We start from the raw sequence: 20,084 nt of genomic DNA, 5'->3' as shown, positions 1-20,084 counted from the left end.
CATTTGTGAGTGTCTTTGGTGTCATATGAAATTTCCTCAAATACCAATGACATTTAGCCGCTGTTGTGTACTTTGTACTACAATCCTCCATAGGCACCTCATTTGTTCCTACCTGCCTATACCTCTTTTTTTTTCCTTCATCAGGGCCTCAATATCACTTGAAAACTGAAGTTCCCTGCACCTTTTGGTCCAGCAGTCACATACAAGCTTTGTACTCTCAAAATTTCACTTTTTAAGGTCTCCCACTTATCAAGTACACCTTTGCCAGAAAACAGCCTGTCCCAATCCTCAGTTGCCAGATCCTTTCTGATACCATCAAAATTGGCCTTTCTCCAATTTAGAATCTCAACCCACAGACTACGTGCACGTTTACTAACAGCATTGTGATCGCCGGATGCAAAGAGCTTCCCCACACAAACCTGTGTCATCTGCTCTGTCTCATTCCCCAATGGTAGATCAAGTATCACACACAAAATGCTGGAGGAGCTTAGTAGACCAGGCAGCATCTATAGAAAAAGAGTACAGTTGATATTTCAGGCCGAGGCCCTTCTTAAGGAAGCTTTCCTGGACCCATCTGGTCATTTAGAGTTTAGGAGACCCAGTCAATATGTGGAAAGATAAAAATCACCCACTGAACAACCGTATGTTTCTTGCAACATCTCTAGGAATATCTCTAGGAATCTCTTCCTCTAAATCTATGTAGCCACAATACTGAACACCACTGGACATTCCTAGTAATTGAAAACTGAGTGTGCTTGTCTAGGCCTGAACCTCAGGCTTTACCGGTTTGAGCTGAGGAAAATAAAAATATTATAATAATAATAATAAGACTTAGCCAACACTATTGATACAGATGATGTAGTTTGAAGTGCTTTACAATTTGATAAAGTTCAAAAATCAAAGTACATTTATTATCAAAATACAAAGACATTATATAACCTTGAGATCCCTCCCCTAACAGGCTGCCAGGAAACAAAGAGAAACCATTACAAAGAAGACCTTTGAACAGCCAATATTCAGACAGAAACAAAAACATTTCATGCAAAATAATTAATGCAAGCAAATAGCGTTCTGAACTGGTCCATGAAGAGAGTCATAAAATGAAACAGACAATAAAGGTTACTAAATATATTGGGTAAAAGCAAGGTTAAATAAATAAGGTTTGAACTGGTGTTTAACAGCATCCAAATGACTCTGAGTCGCGGCAGCTTCTACAGGGTCTCCCAAAGGAGGCTGATCAGTTTAAACACATAAAGCTAAATAAATCCCGGGGCTCTGACCCAGTATATCCTCTGACATGGTGGGTATACAGGGAAGAAATTGCTGGGTCGCTGGCTGTGATATTTTGTAACACTGAACACAGAACAGTACAGCACAAGAACAGACCCTTCTGTCCACACTGTCAATGCCGATCCTGATGCCAAATTAAATAATTACATTAAACCACAAATGAGATCGCACCCCCACCTTCCTACTGAACAAAAGCAGTAACACAACGTTCATTCCCTGAGGCTGCAGCGCATCTAGTGGACAATCGCGGTACTGCAGGGGTTCAGCAGATGCCCGAAAGTGAAAGGACCTGAACCAGGAAGTACCGGGAGTTAACATGGCTTCGAGAGGCCAGGTCGACAGTTGGAGCGAGGAGGCAATTTGTCCCATCTGCCTGGATTTCTTCTCCGATCCGGTGTCACTGGAGTGTGGTCACAATTTCTGCGGCTCCTGTATCACACAATGTTGGGAAAGTGCGAAAACAAACTCCTGCCCGGAATGTAGAGAGGTGTTTGCAGACGGTAAACTCAGGCCGAGTCGGGTCCTAGCAAGACTGGCTGAAAAAGCTCGAAAACTAAACCTGAATCCGAAAGAAAAGGAAAGTAAACTTCACTGCGAGGAACATGGGGAAGAACTGAAGCTGTTTTGTGAAACCGACGAGAAACTGATCTGTGTGATTTGTGCAGCTTCCCAGGAACACAGAGAGCACCGCTTCCTGACGATTAAAGAGGGCTTCGAAATTTGCAAGGTGAAAATAGCCCACTTTAGATAATCTGTTTATGTTGCGTTATCTTTTTGTCTAATTCTTTCACTGTTTAATTCCCAGGATCGAGTCAAATGGTTCTTAGACTCTCTCACAAAGAAGAAATCAGACTTCGGGAAAATTGAGCAGCAACAGAAAGAAAACATTTCCAGAGTCCGGGTGAGACTTCCTGAGCAGAATTTCGTATATTGCTGTGTAGTTTTGTCCCCGTTCATGTGTCGCAGTTCCCGTGGCCTGGGTTCGAGCCTGACCTCTGGCGCTCTCTGAGTGGAGTTTGCCCCTGTTACCACGATGGTTTCGCAAATATTGCCAAGGGACTTTGGTTGAATGGTTAATTCGCTACTGTGATTTGTTGGTAGAAATAAATTATTATTTAGATGGGGAGAGAATTAAAAATACAATGGTGCAAGGGGACTTGGGAGTCCTTGTGCAAGATACCCTGAAGGTTAACCTCCAGGTGGAGTCGGTGGTGATGAAAGCCAATTGTAATGTTGGAATTCATTTCTAGAGGTATAGAATACAACAGCAGGGATGTGATGCTGAGGCTCTATAGGCACTTGTGAGACCACACTTGGGGTATTGTGTGCAGTTTTGGGCTCCTTAGTTTAGAAAGGATATACTGACGTTGGAAAGGGTTCAGAGAAGATTCATGAGAATGATTCCAGGAATGAAAGGGTTACCATATGAGGAATGTCTGGCAGCTCTTGGGCTGTATCCCCTGGAGTACAGAGAATGAGGGAGGATCTCATAGAAACATTCTGAATGTTAAAAGGCCTGAAAGATAGAAGGCATGGGATCCAGGAAAGTTTGGCTAGGTGGATTCAGAATTGGCTTGCCTGTAGAGAGGGTCGTGGTGGAGGGAGTACATTTGGATTGGAGGATTGTGTCTAGTGGTGTCCCACAGGGATCGGTTCTGCGACCTCATAATTTTTATTAGCGACCTGGATGTGGAGGAAGAAGGGTGGGTTGGCAAGTTTGCAGATGACACAAAGGTTGGTGGTGTTGTGGATAATGTAGAGGATTGTCAAAGATTGCAGGGAAACATTGATAGGATGCAGAAGTGGGCTGAGAAGTGGCAGATGGAGTTCCACCCAGAGAAGTGTGAGGTGGTACACTTTGGAAGGACAAACTCCAAGGCAGAGTACAAAGTAATGGCAGGATATTTGGTAGTGTGGAGGAGCAGAGGGATCTGGGAGTACATGTCCACAGTTCCCTGAAAGTTGCCTCACAGGTAGATAGGGTAGTTAAGAAAGCTTATGGGGTGTTAGTTTTCATAAGTCGAGCGATAGAATTTAAGAGTCACAATGTAATGTTGCAGCTCTATAAAACTCTGGTTAGGCCACACTTGGAGTACTGTGTCCAGTTCTGGTTGCCTCACTATAGGAAGGATGTGGAAGCATTGGAAAGGGTAGAGAGCAGATTTACCAGGATGCTTCCTGGTTTAGAGAGTATGGATTATGATCAGAGATTAAGGGAGCTAGGGCTTTACTCTTTGGAGAGAAGGAAGATGAGAGGAAACATGATAGAGGTATACAAGGTATTAAGAGGAACAGATAAGAGTGGTAGCCAGCGCCTCTAACCCAGGGCACCACTGTTCAATACAAGAGGACATGGTTTTAAGGGGGATATTAGAGGAAGGGTTTTTACTCAGAGAGTGGTTGGTGCATGGAATGGACTGCCTGAGTCAATGGTGGAGGCAGATACACTAGTGAAGTTTAAGAGACTACTAGACAGGTATATAGAGGAAATTAAGGTGGCGGGTTATATGGGATGTAGGGTTTAATGGTCGGCACAACATTGTGGGCCGAAGGGCCTGTACTATGCTATACTATTCTATGTTCTATGAACAGTCATTGGGTGTATTTAAGGCAGAGATAGATAGGTTCTTGATTAGCCAGGGCATCAAAGGGTATGGGGAGAAGGCAGGGGAGTGGGGATGACTGGAAGAATTGGATCAGTCCATGATTGAATGGCAGAGCAGACTTGATGGGCCGAATTGCCTACTTCTGCTCCTATATCTTATGTTCTTAACCTTGTGAAAGTGTGTGGTCAGTGAATCATGTTGGAGTGGACAATTGGTTTCAGGTAAAGGTGAGGAAATGGGATTGAAGATCTGAGAAACAGCAAACAATTTAATGGGCTGAATGGTCACCTTCCATGTTACAGGGTAAACTGGGGCAATGAGTTTGACGGGAATGCTCTTTGAAGTGGCATGGACCTCAAGGGACTGAATTTCAGAATATCATAAGGAAATACAACACACCAATATAGTGAATTAACCTTCAGCTTTCAATTGTCAGGAACAGTCACACAGCCTTCAGTCCCACATCACATCCCAGTTTGCTGAACTGCACCAGATTCTCACTGAGAAAGAGCAACGCTTACTCCGAGATCTCAGGAAAGAAGAGGAGAGGATTCTAAATCCAATGGAGAAAAATCTTCAGGAGATTCAAGAGAAGTTACATTCTATCCAGGAGGAAATCTCAAAGTTACAGGAACAGATGGATCAGCAAGACAATGTGATATTTCTCATGGTGAGAGAGTTCAGACTGGTCCTGTAAAAGTGCACAGTCTCAAAATGATGTATTTTAACTCATTGTGGCTTTTACAGATTCTGTAGTTGTAAACAGATTTAAACCAGACAGATGTTTTGACTGTTCAGGATTGTTGTCATTCCCCAAACCAGCTTCTCACAACATCACAGGACAGTCTGCATCCTCCTCAGGAATGAGTTACTCTGAACATAGCACCGAGCTGGTTCTCACATATAATATCCCCTGATACTCAGAGTAACATCAAGTTACAGTCACAGGCTGTGTCTGTGTCTGGTGAGGTGGGTGTGAGGGTCTCTCTGTCGATCATTAGGAAATGAGGTTGAATTGCAGAATGTGACCCACACATCAGATTTACCATCTTTATCTATTTTGTATTAGGTTCATTGTTCATTAGACCTTTATAACAAGAGGAATTGAGTATAGGAGTAAAGAGGTCCTTCTGCAGCTGTACAGGGCCCTGGTGAGACCCCACCTGGAGTATTGTGTGCAGTTTTGGTCTCCAAATTTGAGGAAGGACATTCTTGCTATTGAGGGAGTGCAGCGTAGGTTCACAGGGTTAATTCCCGGAATGGCGGGACTGTCATATGTTGAAAGATTGGAGCGACTGGGCTTGTATACACTGGAATTTAGAAGGATGAGAGGGGATCTGATTAAAACATATAAGATTATGAAGGGATTGGACACGCTGGAGGCAGGAAGCATGTCCCCACTGATGGGTGAGTCCAGAACTAGAGGCCACAGTTTACGAATAAGGGGTAGGCTATTTAGAACAGAGATGCGGAAAAACGTTTTCACCGAGAGAGTAGTGGATATGTGGAATGCTCTGCCCCAGAAGGCAGTGGAGGCCAAGTCTCTGGATGCATTCAAGAGAGAGTTAGATAGAGCTCTTATAGATAGTGGGGTCAAGGGATATGGGGAGAGGGCAGGAACGGGGTACTGATTGTGTATGATCAGCCATGATCAAAGTGAATGGCGGTGCTGGCTAGAAGGGCCAAAAGGACTACTCCTGCACCTATTGTCTATTGTCTATTTGTATTAGGTTCATTGTTTTAGAGAATTTTGCACTGTTGTCTGTTTCCAGATATATTCGTCATCAGATTATATCCCATTTTACATCATAGACTGTTTTTTCAGTCCATTCTCTCCTATCAATTTCCCTGCTTCACAAACCTCCTCCCACCTACTCAACTCACCCAGCAATAGTGTCCTGAATTCCATGGTCCCTTGTGTGTTTATCCAGCTTCCCCATTACATTCAAGCTCTGTTGTTCCACTTCAACCACTCCTGTGGCTGTGAGTTCCACATTCTCTTCACTGAATTTCTTATGCGATCTATTAAAAATCACCTGGCATTTTATCTTTGATTTAAGGTCTTCCCATAAATAGAGATACTTTTCCACCTGCACCCAATCAAATCCATCACTAATCTTAAATTCCTCAATTTTATCATCCTGACACATATCCAGATAAAAACACAGCCTTCCTGTCAGTTTCATCTTCTCCATTATGGTCTAATTTTCAGAAACATTCCTTATAATTTACCCTGTGGTTCTGTATTGTGCGGGAGTGGGAGCTTTCAACACCTTGTAATGAATTGGATGAAAGTCAGGATGTGGAGATTAAGTCAAAGTCTAATCAGATTTGTGTTTTATTTATTTCAGGAGAAAGTTCTTCAGAAGAGAAGGTAGGACATGGTCTTTACTGACACCCTGTATGGAATTTATAAAATAGTTCCACATTGCAGCTTATAACCAGAAGTTTAATGTTTACAGGATTAAGGATGATGTCCAGGAATTGTCAGTGAACGATGAGGTCTTATCGGTTGCAAAACTTGATCACCCTTATTTGTTGAACAGAGCTCTGAGAAAAACACTTGATGCCATTAATCAAGGTAAAACTTGCAAAAATTCGTTTGAGTGACACACACGAAATGCTGGAGGAATGCAGCAGGCCAGGGAAAAGCATACAGTCGACCTTTCGGAGCAAGCCCCTACGCTACTCCAGATCTCTTTTCCTCTGGTCCTGTTGAAGGGTCTCGGCCCAAAATATTGACTGTACTCTTTTCCAGAGGCTGCTTGGCCTGAGTTTCTCCAGCATTTTGTGTGGGTTGCTTGGATTTCCAGCATCTGCAGATTTTCGCTTGTTAAAGATTTATTTGTCCTTGTTTATGAGATACAATTAAGTTATCATTTGAAGCAAAGATTTGCTGCAATAATGGGCTGAAGGGGAACTGAAATTTATAACGCATCAACCCCACCTACTGGGAGGCACAGTGTCATGTGGTCAGCTGGAGATGTGGGAGCCCTGAACACACCAGCACAGGGGCACAATCTTAACGATACACGAGAGAGTCAGATGAACCACTGCATCTTGATCCCATGCACACTGTACTAACGTGCCAAACCATGAGTTTGAATCCTACCACAGTAGCTGGGGAATTCGTACTGACTTCATGAAATTGTGGGGAATAAAACCGGGTATCAATATGATAACCGGGATTGTCAAAAAACTACGAGACCTTCGTGCACCGCTCACTCTGCCTGACTCATCTGTGACTGGAGACTCTGGTTGACTCAGCTCTGCCCCCTGCTGGACTCGCGAGTCTTAACCTCCAGGTTAAGCATTGTCAGACTGAACCCGGACACACCAAGCAGCATTGACCTTGGTCAAGATGTTATCTCAGAGAAGCCCACGCAGTATAATCGGCCTGGGAAAACTCGCTCACACATGCACAAGAAGGATTTGCAGATTGTAGTCAGAGAATCAGCAACGCACGTTGTTATTTCCCTCTGTAATCTGGAAACCATTTTCTTCAGACACAAAAAATTATTGATTTTAATAACTCAAACACATGTCACATATTGTTAGTACACACCAGACATATGAAGATACATTGTAACATACAAATACTTCAATGTGCACACTCACCTTCAAGGTGTACACACACCCAGTGAAATTTACCACATTCAGCACACACACGTGGAGAACCACAGTAACACATACCCAGAGTGGGACACACGGTCAAACTTAGCGTCACAAGTTCCATTTAAGAATGAACTCTGCCGTCCCTATACAGTCTGTCCATTCTGTGGCAGCGAACTGCTGTCGTTCGTGATGTCACATCAACAGTTCACAGACTCCAGAATACGATTCCTCAGGAGGATGAACTGGGAAGGGTTTTCGCAGATGTTCAACCCACAGCCCTCTTCATCTATCTAGAAAACCAAGATGTCTTCTTGAGCAAATCCCATTTGCATGTGTTTGTCCTACATCCCTCTGATCATTTCCTATCCGTGTAGCTGTCTAAATTAATTTAAAATATTTCAATTATACCTGTTTCTACAGCTTCTGCTGGCAGAAAATTCCATTTACCCACCTTGCTCTCTGTGAGAAAAATGCCCCAGAGATCCTATATAAATATTTCCCCTCTCACCTTAAATATAGGCCCTCTGGTTTTGTACTCCCATGTTCTGGGGAAAAAGACTCTCTCACCTTACCTTTGCCCTTTAAGATTTTATATAACTCAATAATGGGTCACCCCTCAACACCCTTCACTCCAAGGAAGTAGCCCCAACTTATCCAGTCTCTCCTTTTAACACAAGCCCTCTCATCCTGGTTACATCCTCCTGAAGCTTCGTGTCCAGTGTAATGACATCTGTCCCATAGTCCGGGAACCAGGAATGCACACAATGCTCAAAGCATGGTCTACGATTGATGCAAAGGCCTTGCTTAAGTTCATCTGGACAATGTTGAAAAGGGTGATGAAGACAGAACTGAATGCTTTATATTTGAATGTCCCATTGTACAGAATAAGGCAGGTGATGTTGCAGCATGGGTAGAGATTGGCAGGTATGAATTCTGTCTGAAAGAAGATCATGGTTGCAAGCTTAACACCCTGGTGTTACGACACACACCCATCCATGCCAGCTTCCAAGGTTTAGATGCTCTAACTCCCCGGAGTATGGATATCTGGCTCCTTTAAAGATTCAGGACAGTCCCACTAATTGCCAGGTTAAAAAGTCCATGATGGGAGTTATATCCAGGGCTCTAAATGCAGTTGCAGCCAGGATATGGGAAACAACTTACAACTGGCATGTAAAAAGGGCAATGTTATAATATTAATGGGGGACTTCAATGTGCAGGTAGATTAGGAAATTAGATTGCTGCTGCATCCCAAGAGAGGGAGTTTGTAGAATGTTTTTTTTCAGCAGCTTATCATCAGGAGAAAGGCAATTTGGACTGGGTGTTGTGTAATGAATCAGATTTCATTTGGGAGCTAAAGGTAAAGCAACCCAAAGGAAAGAGTGATCATAATATGGTAGACTTCACCTTGTAGGTTGAGAGGGAGAAGTATCAGCACTACTGTGGAGAATAAAGGGAATTACAGAGGCACGGTAGACAAAGTGGTATGGAATGGGACACTAGCAGGAATGAGAGCAATAAAGGCTGGAGTTTCTGGGGACAGTTCAGAAGGTGCAGGATGGATACATCCCAAAGATGAAGATGTATTCTAAAGGAATGATGAGGTAACTGTGGCGACATGGGAAGTCAAAGGCAGCATGAAAGGAAAAGAGAGGGCATACAATATAGCAAAAAATGGCAGGAAGATGGATGGGAAGGTTTCAATAATCAATAGATAGATAGATAGATACTTTATTCATCCCCATGGGGAAATTCAACTTTTTTCCAATGTCCCATACACTTGCTGTAGCAAAACTAATTACATACAATACTTAACTCAGTAAAAAATATGATATGCATCTAAATCACCGTCTCAAAAAGCATTAATAGCTTTTAAAAAGTTCTTAAGTCCTGGAGGTAGAATTGTAAAGCCTAATGGCATTGGGGAGTATTGACCTCTTCATCCTGTCTGAGGAGCATTGCATTGATAGTAACCTGTCACTGAAACTGCTTCTCTGTCTCTGGATGGTGCTATGTAGAGGATGTTCAGAGTTATCCATAATTGACCGTAGCCTACTCAGCGCCCTTCGCTCAGCTACTGATGTTAAACTCTCCAGTCCTTTGCCCACGACAGAGCCCGCCTTCCTTACCAGCTTATTAAGACGTGAGGCGTCCCTCTTCTTAATGCTTCCTCCCCAACATGCCACCACAAAGAAGAGGGCGCTCTCCACAACTGACCTATAGAACATCTTCAGCATCTCACTGCAGACATTGAATGACGCCAACCTTCTTAGGAAGTACATTCGACTCTGTGCCTTCCTGCACAAGGCATCTGTGTTGGCAGTCCAGTCAAGCTTCTCGTCTAACTGTACTCCCAGATACTTGTAGGTCTTAACCTGCTCCACACTTTCTCCATTAATGAATGGCAGAAGGAGGGAGAAGGTGAAATATGAAGAGAACCTAGCCAATAATAGTATGGAAGAGGATGCCAAAAGTATCAGAGAGGTGAGAGAGGATATCTAGATATCTAGATATCATATCTAGAAAATGATGCTGGAGAAATGGTAATGGGAGACAAAGAAATGGTGGAGGAACTTACTAAGTATTTTATGTCAGTCTTCAATGTGGAAGATACTAGCAGAGTCTCAGAAATGCGATATTTTCAGGGGCAGGAGTGAGTGTTGTTGCCATTACTGAGAAGGTGTTTGGGAAGGTGAAAGCTCTGAAGGTTAATAGATCACCTGGACCCAATGGGCTGCACTCCATTTGGTCCAGGCTCAGAAAGAGGTGGCTGAAGAGTTTGAGAAGGCATTGGAAATGACCTTTCAAGAATCTCTGGACTCTGGAATGGTTCTGGAGAACTGGAAAATTGCAAATGTTACTCCACTCTTTAAGAAGGGAGGGAGGCAGAAGAAAGGAAATTATATGTGAGTTAGTCTGATTTCAGTGAAATAGTTGGCAGGGCTGTGGCATGCTTGGAAATATATTGGAGTCCATTACTAAGGAAGTGTTGGGGTACATGGAGGCATCTGATAAAATAGGCCAATATTAGCATGGTTTCCTTTAAGGGGAAATCTGTTAGAATTCTTTAATGAAGTAACAGGCAATGTAGACAAAGAATAATTTTGGAAACTAATGCCTTTGTGGCCAGGTTAGTGGATAATATGAAGATAGGTGAAGGGGCAAGTGTTTAAGAAGCTGGGTGTCTGCAGAGAGACATAGATAGGTTAGGGGATTGGGCAAAGACGTGGCAGATGGAATATAGTGTCGGGAAGCTGTGCTTGCTTCGGTACAATGAATAATGGCATAGACTATTTTCTAAATGGGGAGAAAATTCAAAAGTCAGAGGTGCAAACAGTTCTTGTGAAGGATTCCCTAAAGGTTGCAGGTTGAGTCAGTGGGAAGGATGACAAATGCAATGTTAGCATTCATTTCAAAATGGACCAGAATGTAAGAGCAAGGGTGTAATGCTTTGGAATTCTGAAGCATTGGTCAGACCGCACTTGAGCAGTTTTGGACACATTATCTTTAAAAAAAAGATGTGCGGTCAGTGGAGAGGATCCAGAGGAGGTTCATGAGAATGATTCCGTGAATGAACAGGTTAACTTATGATGAGCATTTAACGATTCTGGGTTTATACTCGCCAGAGTTTGGAAAAATGAGGGAGGAGACTTTCTCACCTGTAGTTTAGGAGGCTGCCAGATGAAGCTGTAGAGGTGCACACAGTTACAAGGTTTTAATTTCCCTGAGACAATAAGATATATAAAAGCAGAAGAGGGCCATTCGACCTATTGAGTCTGCTCCACCGTTACATCACGACTGATCCATTTTTCCTCTCAGCCGCAATCTTCTGCCTTTTCCCTGCATCCCTTCATGCCCTGACCAATCAAGAACATAACAATTTCTGCCTTAAATATATATAAATATTTGGCCTCCACAGCTGCCTGTGGCAATAAATTACAGACATTCACTGTTCTCTGCCTAAAGAAATTCCTCCTCATCTTCATTCTAAAAGGACGCCCCTCTATTGTCAGGCTCTGGTCTGAGACTCGCCCACCATAGGAAACATCCTCTCCACATCCACTCTTTCACTATTTGATAAGTTTCAATTAGGTCACCCCTCATTCTTCTAAATGTCAGTGAACACATGTCCAGAGCCAGCTAACACTCTTCATATGACAAGCCCTTTATTCCTAGAATCATTTTTGTGAACCTCCTTTGAACATTCTCCAGTTTCAGTGCTTCCTTTCTTGTGGGCCCACAACTGCTCACAGCACTCCAAGTGAGGCTTCACCAGTGCTTTATAAACTTTCAAATTTACATCCTGCCTTTTATATTCTAGTCCTCTTGAAATGGCTGCTAACATTGCATTTGCCTTCCTCACCACAGAATCAACCTGCAAATTAACCTTTAGGGAATCTGCACAAGGACTCCCAAATCCCTTTGCACCTCAAATTTTTATATTTTCCTCTTCTTTTAGAGATTATTCAACCATTTCCTTTCTTCAACCACAGGGCATGACAATACTCTTACCAACAGTGTATTCCATCTGCCATTTCTTTCCACTTCTCCTGATCTCTGTCCTTCTGTAATCTCCGATTTCCTCAAAATTACCTGCCCCTCCACCTATATCATCTGAAATCTTTGCAACAAAACCATCAATTCCATCATTCAAATCATTGACATATTCTGCAAAAAGTATCAGTCCCAACCCAGACCCCTATGGAACACCACTTGTCACTGGCAGCTGATCAGAAAAGGCTTGCTTTATTCCCACTCTTTGCCTCCTGACAATCAACCATGGCTCTATCTATGCTATAATACCATGTAATACCATGGACTCATAGCTTGCTAAGCAGCCTCATGTGTGGCACCTTATCAAAGGCCTTCTGAAAATCCAAGTACACAACATTAACCAATTTTTCTTTGTCCTGTGTGTATTTGTTTAAACAATTCCAACAGATTTGTCAGGCAGTATTTTCCCTTGAGGAAACCATTCTGATGACAGCCTATTTTTATCATGTGCCTCCAAGTACCCTGAAACCATAGAACATAGAATAGTACAGCACAGTACAGGCCCTTAGGCCCACAATGTTGTACTGACCCTAAAATCCTGCCTCTCAAATAACCCCCACCTTAAATTCCTCCATATACCTGTCTAGTAGCCTCTTAAAATTCACTGGTGTATCTTCCTCCACCACTGACTCAAGCAGTGCATGCCACACACCAACCACTCCCTGAGCAAAAAACCTTCCTCTAATACCCCCCTTGAACTTCCCACCCCTTACCTTAAAGCCATGTCCTCTTGTATTGAGCAGTGGTGCCCTGGGAAAGAGGCGCTGACTGTCCACTCTATCAATTCCTCTTAATATCTTGTATACCTCTATCATGTCTCCACTCATCCTCCTTCTCTCCAAAGAGTAAAGCCCTAGCTCCCTTAATCTCTGATCATAATGCCTACTCTCTAAACCACGCAACATCCTGGTAAATCTCTGCTGTACCCTTTCAAATGCTTTCACATCCTTCCTATAGTGAGGCGACCAGAACTGGACACAGTACTCCAAGTGTGGCCTAAACATTGTTTCATAGAGCTGCATCATTACCTCGCGACTCTTAAACTCTGTCCCTCAACTTATGAAAGCTAACACTCCATAAGCTTTCTTAACTACCCTATCTACCTATGAGGCAACTTTCAGGGAACTGTGGACATGTACTCCCAGATCCCTTTGCTCCTCCACACTACCAAATATCCTGCCATTTACTTTGTACTCTGCCTTGGAGTTTGTCCTTCCAAAGTGTACTGCCTCACACTTCCCACCTCACTTCAACCACATCCTTAACAATCGACTCCAACTTTTTCCCAACCACTGAGGTCAGACTAACTGGCCTGTAGTTTCCTTTCTTCTGCCTTATTCCCTTTTTGTAGAGTGGAGTGACATTTGCAGTTTTCCAGTCTTCCAGAACCATTCCAGAATCTTGAAAGATCATTACTAATCTCCCCAGAAACTCTTCAGCCACTCTTTCAGAACTCTGGAGTGTATACCATCTGGTTCAGGTGACTTATCTACCTTTCTGTTTCCCAACCTTCTCTCTAGATATGCTAACTTCACACACTTAATGCTGCCTGACACCTGGAACTTCCATCATACTGCTGGTGTCTTCCACAGTGAAGACGAAGACTGATGCAAAATACTTCTTCGGTTCATCTGCCATTTCCTTGAACCCCATTACTACCTTTCTGGCATCATTTTCCAGCTGTCTGATAACCACTCTTGCCTCACCTTTGTGCTTTATGTATCTGAATAAATTTTTGATATCCTCTTTAATATTATTAGCTAGATTACTTTCTTATTCCATCTTTACCTTCTTAATTACTTTTTAGTTGCCTTCTGTTGGTATTTAAAAGCTTTCCAATCCTCCAACTTCCCACTAATTTTTGCTTCACTCTATGTTCCCACTTTGGCTTTTATGTTGGCTTTGACTTCTTTTGTTAGACATGGTCATGTCATCTTGCCTTTAGAATACTTCTTCCTCTTTGGGAGAAGTACCCACTGCCTTCTGAGTTGCTTCCAGAAATTCCAGCCACTGCTGCTCTGTGTCGTCTCTACCTGTGTTCTTTTCCAATCATTCCTATCCAACTCCTCTCATGCCACGCCACTGTAATTTTCTTTACTTCACTCCAACACTGATATATCTGACTTTAGCTTCTCTTCCTCAAAATTCACGTGGAACTCGTTCATATTATGATCACTTTCCCCTCAGGGTTTCTTTACCTTATGCTTTCTAATTGCTTCCGGTACATTACACAACACACAATCCTGAATAGCAGATCTCCAGTGGGCTCAACCACAAGTTGGTCCAGAAAGCCATATCGTGGACATCCTAGAAATGTCCTCTCTTGGGATCCAGCACCAACCTGATTTTCATAAATCATTTTATTGAAATCGCCCATGACTATTGTAATATTTCCATTTTGGCATGTATGTTCTATCTCTCGTTGTAACTTGTAGATGATATCCTTACTCCCATTTGCTGTCTGTATATAACTACCACCAAGGTCTTTCTACACTTGCATTTCCTTAGCTCTCTCCACAATGATTCAACACCTTCCATCCGTATGTAATGTCTTTTTAATGATTTAATTTAATTTTTTACAATCATGGCCAAGCCAGCCAATCTGCCTTCCTGCCTATCCTTTCGATACAATGTGTACCCATGGACATTCAGCTCCCCGCTATAATCTTCTTTCCGCCATGATACAGTGATGTTGTAGGCATCACTCTATCTGTATCTCGTGTCTCTGTAACTGTGCCACAAGTTCATCAAATGTGCGCATTCCATATACATTCGTTCAAATGTAACACCTTTCATCCTGTATTCATCTTTTCTGATTTTGTCTGCCTTCTGCATTGCAACTCATCCTGTTGACTACAATTTTGCCCTATCATTAGCCTTTCCTTGCTCGGAGTCTCACTGTACGTTGCCTCTGTTTGTAAACCAACTGCCACATCCTCAGCACTACCACTCCGGCTCCCATTCCCCTGCCAAATTAGTTTAAACACACCCAAGCACCTCTAGTGAACCTGCGCACAGGATACTGGACCGCCTCCAGTTCAGGTGTAACCCATTCCTTTTGTACAGGCCATATCTTCCCCAGAAGAGATCCAAATTATCCATAAATATGAACCCCTCCCCACTGCACCAGTTCCTCAGCCACACATTAACCTGTCAAGTTATCCTTTTTTTCACCCTCACTGGTACAAGCAGCAATCCAGAGATTACTATGATGGTGGCCCTGTTCTTCAGCTTTCTACCTAGTTCCCTAAAATCTCTCTTCAGGACCTCTCACCTTGTCTACCTACGACATTGGTGCCATTCTCACCCTTGAGACTACCATGGACATGATCTGACACATCCTTGATCCTGGCACCAGGAATGGTTGTCCATCCACTGTAGTTGGTAAAACATACGATCCAGGTGTCTCTATCACGCTCACAGAATGATATCTTTGTTCCTCCAACTAAGGAATCTCCAATCAGCATTTTGGCAGGTACCTGGATAAGAAAGGTGTAAAGGAATAATGGGCAAATGTGACAAGCTCATTAAAACAAGTTAGTTGGCACAAACGAGTTGGGCTGAAGAGCCTCTCTGTCCTCCTCATTAAATCATTCATATTCACTCACCCCTCCCCGTGTCAATGCAATTGTTGTTCACTCCTTGTGCACACCCATTGTTACTGGTTATCTACCCTCTTTCTTTCCACTTATGAAGAAAGCTCTTGATCAGAAACATCGACTATCCATCTCCTTCCACACATGCTGCTTGATCCGCCGAGTTCCTCCAGCATTTTCTGTGTGTTAATCAAGAAAGCTCCACTCTCTTTCCTGGAGAAACTCCCTTGGGAAGATACTGGTTGTCCATCTGCTGTAGTTGGGTAAAACCTCGGGAACTCCTGTCGGCTAACCGACTGTGACCAATGCTCAGCAGCCTCTTCCCTGGTCTTGGGTCCACGCTACCCGAATCTCTCACCCCCCATAAACCATTCCACCTTTCCCTGTGGACTCTCTAATTCTCTGCTTCTCTCCCAGACTCTATCACCCTGGATGTGGAAACGGCGAATCCGGAGCTCGAAGTGACTGATGATCGGAAGAGTGTGAGATTGACCGAGACCCGGAGGGATCTCCCTGACACTGGAGAGCGGTTCAGAGTCTGGGGTTGTGTGCTGGGATCAGAGGGATTCACATCGGGGAGACATTTCTGGGAAGTGGAGGTGGCGAAGAATCGGTTCTGGAGTCTGGGAGTTGCCGCTGAGTCTGTAGATAGATGGGGAGGTGTTGGGCTGAGACCGGAGACTGGATTCTGGATCATCGGCCGGATTGATGACATGATCAGTGTTCCCACCTCCCCTGAAATCCATCTCCCTGCTGGTCCCATCCCTGGGAGGGTGGGAGTTTATCTCAGTTACGAATCCGGGACAGTTTCATTTTACAACGCGAAGACCAAGTCCCATCTCCACACCTTCACTGGGAATAAATTCACAGAAAAACTTTATCCATTTTTCAGGACCTGGGATAAAAACCAGTGGCTGAGAATCTGCTCTGGTTCTGCTTCAGGTCTGTAAATGAGTTGGATCCTGGGACTGGAGTCAGGAGTAAGTCAATGTAAATATAATTGAGTGGAGAGTGAAATAAACATGATGCGAGAATTATCGATCCACTAATTTTAACTCGTTCACCGCATCAGTCAACTGAACAGAAACACTGCGGATTCAGCAGCAGCCGCGGGTGGCGGGTCCTGAGCTCCCCGAGTACTAAAGTCCACCATGACTGGTGAAGTGGGACAAGTGGTGGTGCTGCTGACTGGAAGAGGGAAGTCAAGGTGAATCTTGGGGAGACGAGACATGTTGTGGTGGTAACCGGTGAAGTGCCGGGAAACCCAGCGTGTCGGGCAGCATCTGTAGAGGGAAATGGAAAATTGATGGCTTGGTTAATTAAAAAGGGAAATTGACAGATGGGGCTGGAGGAGCGATGACTGAAAGTTTGAAAATTCGATGTTCATGAGTCTGGATTCCCACATGCTACATATTATTGCAGGCAGGTTTACTAGAGCTGTTGGGAGTGCTTTAAATTAATATGGCAGGGGGATGGGAACCGGGATGATAGAGCTGTGGACGAGCCAGCAGGTTTACAAGTAGATGAATGTAAGGAAGGACAAGCCAATGATTGGCTAACAATGCAGAGCAAAGAGTTAAATTGTACCATCGGCAAAATTCAAAATGGCCATAAGACCACAAAGGACATTCAGCCCATCGAGACTGCTCCAGCTTTTTATCATGGCTGATCCCGGATCACATGCAACCACATACACTTGCCTCTCACCATATCCCTTGATGCCCTGACTGATCAGGAATCAGCCCACTTCCGCTTTAAGTACACCCACAGACGGCCTCCACTGAAGTCTGTGGCAGAGCATTCCACAGATTCAACAATCTTTGCCTTAAAATTCCTCCTTATCTCTGTTCTAAAAGGTCACCCCCTCAATTTTGAGGCTGTGCCCTCTAGTTCTTGATACCCGCACAAGAAGTAACATCCACCTTATCTAGTCCTTTCAACATTTGGAAAGTTTGAATGAGATTCCCACACGTTCTTCTACATTCCAGTGAGTACAGGCCCAAAGCTGCCAATTGTTCCTCATATGTTAACCCTTTCATTCCCAGAATCATCCTTGTGAACCTCCTCCAGGCGCTCTCCAATGACAATACATCATTTCTGAGATAATGGGCCTAAAACTGTTGACAATACTCGCAAGTTCAACCTGACCAGTGTCTTATAAAGCTATGGAGGACTGCATAAAGAATTCAGGACTGAGGTGCTGTATTTAAATACATGTAGCATTCAGAATAAGGTGGACAAATTTGTGGCGCAATTAAGAGATTTATTGGTATGACATTGAGTTGAGGCTGGAAGAAGGCAACAGCTGGGAGCTTCACATCAAAGAATACACTTTGTATCGAAAGGACAGGCAGGAAGGCAGAGGCGGTGGTGTGGTTCTGTTGGCAAGAGATGGAACTTCATCTTTAGGAAGAGGTGACATAGGGTCAGAAAATGTTGAATAGAAACTGCAAGTGTGGGGAAAAAGATTACGAGAATCATATAAATCCAAATAGTAGCCAAAAAACGAGGCTGAGATTGAAATGGGAGTTGGAAAAGGCTTGTAATAAGGGCAATGTCACAATTGTAATGGGGGACTTCAATATGCAAGGGTTTTGAGAAAATCAGGTTGGTGTCGGAGTTGATAGGAGATTCCAAAGTCAGGGCAGCAGGAATGAGATACTGTGGGCGCAGTAGAGACATCTGTGTGATATGTTGCCTCCCTGATGCCAGAATCAGGGATGACTCAGATCGGGTCCATGGCATTCTCAAGGGCAACAGTGGACAGCCAGAAGTCTTGGTACATATTGACACCAATGACATAGATAGACAAGGTGAGGAGGTCCTGAAGAGAGATTTTTGGGAGCTAGGTAGAGAGCTGAAGAACAGGACCACCAGCATAGTAATCTCTGGAGGCAAAGAATAGGATAATTTGCAAGGTGACTGTATGGTGCAGAGGGCAGGGGATCAGATTTATAGATAATTAGGAGCTCTTCTGGACAAGGTACGAATTGCAGAAAAGGCCCAAGGGGTTCCAGTATTCTTGTGGGCAGGATAACAGAGTTGTTCAGGAGGTTTAAACTAATTTGGCAGGGAGATGGGAAATGGAATGAAAGTGCTGAGGATGAGGTTGTTGGTTTACAAACAAAATAATATGTACCAAGAGTCCAAACAAGAAGTGACTGATGAAAGGGCAAAATTGCAGTCAACAGAATGAGCAATGTAAAAGGCGGACAAAAAGATAAAAGGTGATTGCACAACTGAAGCTGCTATATTTGAATGTGCACTGTATATGGAACAAGCTAGATGATCTTGTAGCACAGTTACAGATTGGCATGTATGATGTTGTAGGCATCATTGAATCATGATTTGAATATTATAGCTCGGGGCTTAATGTTGAAGGTACACTTTGTATCCACAGGATAAGCAGGAAGGCAGACAGGGTGGCTTTGTTCTGTTGGTAAAAAATGAAAGCAAATCATTACAAAGGTGACATCGGGTTGGAAGGTGTTGAATCATTGTGGATAAAGCTAAGGAACTGGAACCCCTTGACAGGAGCTGTATACAGATCCCAAACAGTAGTAAGGATGTGGTCAACAAATTGCAATGGGCGATAGAAAATGCGTGCCAAAAAGGCAATGTTTCACTAGCCATGGGGATTTCCATGTGCAGGTAGATTGGGAAAATCAGGTTGGTGCTGGACCCCAAGAGAGGGAATGTCTAAAATGCCTACAAGATGACTTTTTGGAGCAGCTCATGGTTGAGCCTACTGGGGGGGTGGGGGTGGTGTTCAGCTATTCTGGATTGTGTATTGTAAAATAACCTGGAACTGATTAGAGCTTAAGGTAAAATACCTCTTGGGGGCCCATGATCATAATATTATCAAATTCACCCTAACATTTGAGAAAGAGTAGCTAAAGTCAGATGTATCTGACTTTAGAAAGAGTTTGATAGCGGTCTTAAAGATAGCAGAGTCAAGGGATATGGGGAGAAGGCAGGAACGGGGTACTGATTGTGGATGATCACATTGAATGGCGGTGCTGGCTCGAAGGACCGAGTGGCCTACTCCTGTACCTATTGTCTATTGAATCAGCTTTATAGTGGAGTAAATGGAATGACAGGGGCACGAGGGAGGAGTTGGCCAGAATTGATTGGAAAAGAATACTGGCAGGGTAACAGCAGACCAGCAATGATTAGAATTTCTGGAAGCAATTCAGAAGGCACAGGTTATATACATCCCAAGGAGGGAGGAGTATTTTAAAGACAAGGTGACACAACCACGGTTAACAAGTGATGTCAAAGCCAGCTTAAAAGCCAAAGAGAGAGCATATAATAGAGCAAAATTAATAGTTGGTAGTTCGAGGATTGGGAAGCTTTTAAAGACCAACAGAAGGCAACTTAAAAAGTCATTAAGAAGGTAAAGATGGAATAGAAAGTAAGCTATACA

The 20,084-nt window shown here is 43.4% G+C and overlaps 1 protein-coding gene across 1 annotated transcript; it reads left to right on the top strand.

Annotated features, from left to right (window-relative positions):
• The first annotated feature begins 1,567 nt into the window (after positions 1-1,567).
• Positions 1,568-16,697, top strand: LOC140719447 (zinc-binding protein A33-like). Its single transcript, XM_073034125.1, has 6 exons — positions 1,568-2,017; positions 2,096-2,191; positions 4,333-4,566; positions 6,248-6,270; positions 6,359-6,477; positions 16,076-16,697. The coding sequence occupies exons 1-6, from the start codon at positions 1,607-1,609 to the stop codon at positions 16,606-16,608; spliced, it is 1,416 nt and encodes a 471-aa protein (XP_072890226.1). The 5' UTR covers positions 1,568-1,606; the 3' UTR covers positions 16,609-16,697.
• The last annotated feature ends 3,387 nt before the right edge of the window (positions 16,698-20,084 follow it).

The sequence above is a fragment of the Hemitrygon akajei genome, chromosome 2, assembly GCF_048418815.1.
Source record: "Hemitrygon akajei chromosome 2, sHemAka1.3, whole genome shotgun sequence".
NCBI classification, from domain to species: Eukaryota; Metazoa; Chordata; class Chondrichthyes; order Myliobatiformes; family Dasyatidae; genus Hemitrygon; species Hemitrygon akajei.
Note: the sequence above shows the minus strand (reverse complement) of the source record. Positions and strands in the feature narration are given on the sequence as shown.